The sequence below is a fragment of the Chlorocebus sabaeus genome, chromosome 11 (assembly GCF_047675955.1).
Source record: "Chlorocebus sabaeus isolate Y175 chromosome 11, mChlSab1.0.hap1, whole genome shotgun sequence".
NCBI classification, from domain to species: domain Eukaryota; kingdom Metazoa; phylum Chordata; class Mammalia; order Primates; family Cercopithecidae; genus Chlorocebus; species Chlorocebus sabaeus.
In genome coordinates, this window is record NC_132914.1 from 128,506,519 (window position 1) to 128,511,412 (window position 4,894).

The window sequence follows — 4,894 nt, forward strand, 5'->3', positions numbered from 1 at the left end:
AGGAACTCCTGTGTCTAAACTCCTGTGGAAACCACATGGTCTATCCTCAGCCCGTTGCCTTCTGGGGATCTGGAATGTCTGTGCCCAGGCAGAGGTGCCGCTGTGACCAGCCCCATAGTCGCTGGGCACTGAGTCTCCGTGGGCTTCCCTGGTGGGTGACGTCTCACTGTGCCGTCATGTCATGTTGCTGGAGGAACTCAGCACACCCGGTATGGCTCCACAGGGAGAGGACAGGGACGTTGGTGCCTGGTGTCCTGGACTTGGCCGCCCAGCCCCTGGCTGTGCTCACCCCCTCCCGGCCCCTGTAGCCCTGGATGGCAGTGGCTTCCTGCTGATGCCTAACTCGGGGTCACTGCCCCACCCCATTTCTTCTGCAGCTCCTCCAGCCCCTCTGTGATGAGTTCCATGATTAAGTGACCCCCATGGGACTCCCTGGGTGGCTCTGGCTTCCTGTCTGCTCCGGCCCACTCAGAGGACCCTTTTCTACCGACCGTGGCCTCCCGGGAGCCTCACACCCCAGGACACAGAAGGGACCGGGGCCCAGCAGGGGGTTGCTGACCCCGGAGACAGTGTGTCCACTTTGCTCATGGCCAGAAGTCATTTCATTATCTCTAAGAAGCAGATGGTCTGCTCCTCCTGTGTCTGTAATTTTATTTACTTTCACACACACACAGAATGTCAATGTGACTTCCTACCTCCAACTCAGCAAGGAGGACACAGATGCTCAGATGGGAAACGGCTGCTGCAAATGCAGCCTGAGTGTGAGGTCAGGGGCTGTGCAGACAGACAGGCAGACAGACAGATGGAGAGATGGACAACAGACGGATAGATGGGCAGGCAGACACACAGACCGACAGACACACAGACAGGCAGATGAGTGGACAGATGACAGACAGGCACACATGGACGGGCAGACAGACAGACAGATAGATGGAGAGACAGCAGAGACACACAGGCAGACACACAGTCAGACAGACCTGGTTAGATTCCCGCCAACTGCCCTAAGTAGTTCAGTTGACTGTTCAGAGCTTTTTTTGCTCACCTGAGAAGAGGGGTGGGGCTCCGTCTCCTGATCTTCGGACCACCCTCCATCCCCACCTACCTGTGGGGAAGCCCCCTCCCTCCTCTCAGTGGACCTGGGGGTGCGCACAGCACCGCTCCCTGATGCCAGGCTCCTAGGGCAGTCGCGTGACCCAGGCCTGGGGAGTCCCCGGACTCCATCTCCTGGTCATAGGGACAGGCCCAGGACCAGCGGGGCACGTGGGGTGGAATTCCAGGCCGGCGGGGACGATCCGGGCTGGCGGGACCCTGGGATGCGGGCGCAGCTCCCCCATTTCCTGCCTTCCAGGGTGTTGTGTTTCTGAAAGAGAAACCCCCGTGCAGTAGGCGAATGCGTGCCCCAGAAATCCCCCTGGGGGTCCCAGTCACAGTGGACAGTGAAGCCGTGACTCACACAGGCCCCCCAACCCCGAGTCCCACTGTCCCCTAGTCAGAGCCCACGGGGACCTGGCCTGGTTACTGCGCAGGAAACGATGCTGGACTCACAGAGGAGCCCGCAGGGCCCAGTGATCTGGTCTGACCCAGGAGGGCTTGGGCGGCCGAGTCCCCAGGGGCTTCCTGTGTGACATCTCAAGCAGACTGAGGCCCGTCAGAGCCGACCCCGGGCAGTTATGTGAGGTGCTCTCAACTTACAACCTTTAAAACAAGGACCCACCCTGTTCCCAGGAGCTTTCCAGATACACTCAGGGCAGGTGGAAAGAGATGAAGTATCAGGATTCGAGCCCCGAGAGGAGATCCAGGGGGACCCCCTCCTCCATCTGACTGAGGAATGGACTCCCCGTCCCCACCACCCCAAGTTGTCACGGCTGCTCAGAAATCTCATATTCAACTCAAAAAAGGAATCAAAACTCCTTTCAACGCCTGCATTTTAAGCAGCGTCTTCTCGGCTCCTGTGTACTGTTCAGGCACTCGTAGATCGTCCCTGCTCTTCCCTCCACCCTGCAGTGAGCTCCTGGCAGCTGGGTTGGACGCAGCTTCCTGTGAGCAGAGGATCAGTCTGGGAGCCTGGTAGGTGATCTCCACCCAGACCAAGCATCAGACCTCGAGTCTAGTGGGACAGGCCACAGACCGGGGACTGCTGCCCACACCTGTTCTGGGGACTCCAGACAGTGCCAAGGGGAAGGGAAAATCATTCATTCAGCCATTCATTCGCTGACCCAGGCAATTATTCATTCAACAGATATTTACTGAGCCCTCCCTTTGAGGCAGGCACTGTTTTATGCACTGAAATACAACTTTTTATACAACAGACACTCTTCCCTTCCCCCTTCATGGAGGTTCTGTTCAAGCAGGGAGACAGACATTTGTTAAATGAAACATAAAATCTCAGTGAAAATTAGAGCTCTGAGGGAGAATGAAGGAGCAGGAAGAGGCAGAGGAAGAGGAACCAGGGCTGCCAAGTGCAGTAGCCCAGGTAGCACTCTGCTCAACGTTGCTGTAGGATTCACATCACAGTCATGTGCCAGGATCACACAGAGTCTGGGACCCTCACTTTCCTCCCACCAGATGATGCCCAGGCTGGGAAGGCACCGAGACCACAGCAGAGTTGGCCAGGGGGGCAGTGAGAGGAAGGGAGGTGGGTGGGGGAGGGCTGGGGCACTGGAGGAGCAGGTTAGGCGGGGCCTGTCAGCCCAGGGGCACCCCAGGACTCAAACCCACAGCCGACCCCGCTCTCCCAGGCCTCACTGCAGTTGTGGGAAGGGGAAGCATGGAGCCCTCCCTCAAGGTCAGTGCAGCACCTGGCTTCAGCTCACGACAGTGACCATCCCCTGCTGCCACCATTGCAGTCACTGCCGTGGTGGGCAGCCTGGACTCCAGCTCCACTGCACATGAACGGTGTGGTCTTGGGCTGTGCCGAGCTCGGCCTCACGGGCCTGTGGGGAAGGTCATAGGAGGTCCACGTGCCAGGCCCGGCTTTAATGCACAGGGTTACCACCACTGCAAGGTTGCCTGCCCCATTTTGTACCCAGCCGTCCATGCCCTCATCTCAGGGGGCAGGACAATGGCAAGTGGGACTGAGAGGGGAGAGAGAGGCCAGAGTCCCTTGAAGCCCTATCCCCAGGACCAGTGCCAAGAGAGACCTCAGAGGAGGGACCTGGGAGTGGCTGGTTCCAGTCCCCACACTCCGATGGGAAAGCTGACCCCGGGTGACCTGCCAAGGTCACAGGGCAGAGCTACGGCCAGGTCTAAGCGCTCAGGTCTGAGCAGAGGAACTCACTCAAGGCCTACCAGGACCCACACGGCCAGCGTTGTCATCACTGAGACATAGACATGGGGGCCCCCGAGCCACACAGCTGGACAGTGAGAAAACCAGGCCCCCAGCAGTGAGCTGGCCCCATGCCCACAGCCTTCCGTGGCTGCACACAGCCCAGCCTCAAAACCCACTCAGGACGGGCCCACGGCCTTCCGTGGCTGCACACAGCCCAGCCTCAAAACCCACTCAGGACGGGCCCACGGCCTTCCGTGGCTGCACACAGCCCAGCCTCAAAACCCGCTCAGGATGGGCCCAGGGCTCCAATGCCCCCAGGACCCAGGCAGAACATGGGAGTGCATGTCCCCGGGAGTGGAGTGGGGAGTGGTGGGGACTGTGGAGAACTGGAGAGGCCCCTCCTAAGGGCAGTGAACCTCAAAGTCCCCTAAACCTGAGCCCACCAAGCTCATCTCTACAGGGGGCTTCAGCCCAGTCTCAAGAGTGGCCCCTGATGAAGGGGGATCTTGGGATGTGACAGTGACCACTGAAGCCTGGACATTTGCTCTGCAAGGAGGGGCTCTGGGCTTTTCAAACGTCCTGCTGAGAAAAGGGAACACACAGGGTGGATTCAGACACAAGGGATTTAACGGAAGGAACAGCCCCTCTGCAGTGGCGGGGGGGTCAGAGGGTCCAATCCACACAGGACACCCACCCTGACCCCTGCAGAAAGGCAGGGCTGGTGCAGAAGCTGAAACTCGAAGCCCACCAGGAAGGGCCCCGCAGATGTCAGTCCTGGGGTGTGCCAGAGGCAATGGGGGCCCCGTGATGAGTGCGACCCTAACTGGGTTATGTTAAGGAAAGCAGGGATTTTCACATCAGAGTTAGGAATGGCGGTGACAATAAACTAAGGAATGGTTTCCATGGTTACAGTTGACAGGCGGAATCCTGTGTCTTGGAAAGCCTGCCTTGAGGCTGGTTACAGTGGTTCATGCCTATGATCCCAACATTTTGAGAGGCCAAGGAGGGAGGATCGCTTGAGGCTAGGAGTTCAAGACCAGCCTGGCCAGAATAGCAAGACTCCATGTTTATTAAACATTTTGAAAGGCTCACTGCTTTGTGTCTCAGGATTGCTCTGTGCTGTGTCAGACAACAGGAGGCTGAAAACAAACTCTCCAGTCTCGGGGCCGGGAGGAAACAGGGTGCCTGTTACCATGACCTGGAATGAATTGATCTTTCATTTAGTCCTTCTGCAGTGCTGGTTGGTTGGTTCCTTCCTTCCTTTAACAGGCGTTTCTTGTGGCAGCTACTACGTGCCAGGTGCTGTCCTGGGCTCTGCAGATCCAAAAGCAAAAGAAAATCCCTGCCCTCCTGGAGCTCCCTGGAAATAAGTGTGTCCGTTAAAGAAGGGATGAGAGGCAGCCAGAGGCGTGGGGGCTGGTAAAGGAAGAACCGGGCAGGGCCTCTTGGGCATCTGGGGGCCACCAGCGAGGGCCTCTCCAGCCGCGGGGGCCTCTCCAGCCGCGGGGCTCCTCTGAGCGGGGCCTGCGGGGTGAGCAGCGGCCCCCACGGAGGGCAGGAAGCAGCGCGGGATGGGGACCCGCAGGGCAGAGCCTGAGGCGCCTCCGGGGACGGCCCGGTGTGCCC

The 4,894-nt window shown here is 58.9% G+C and overlaps 1 protein-coding gene across 1 annotated transcript; it reads left to right on the forward strand.

The window, feature by feature from the left end:
* The first annotated feature begins 1,828 nt into the window (after positions 1-1,828).
* LOC103239416 (uncharacterized) lies at positions 1,829-3,078 on the forward strand. Its single transcript, XM_008005236.3, is given in 3 exon segments — positions 1,829-2,067; positions 2,501-2,606; positions 2,608-3,078. Coding segments are annotated over 3 exon segments (816 nt in total).
* The last annotated feature ends 1,816 nt before the right edge of the window (positions 3,079-4,894 follow it).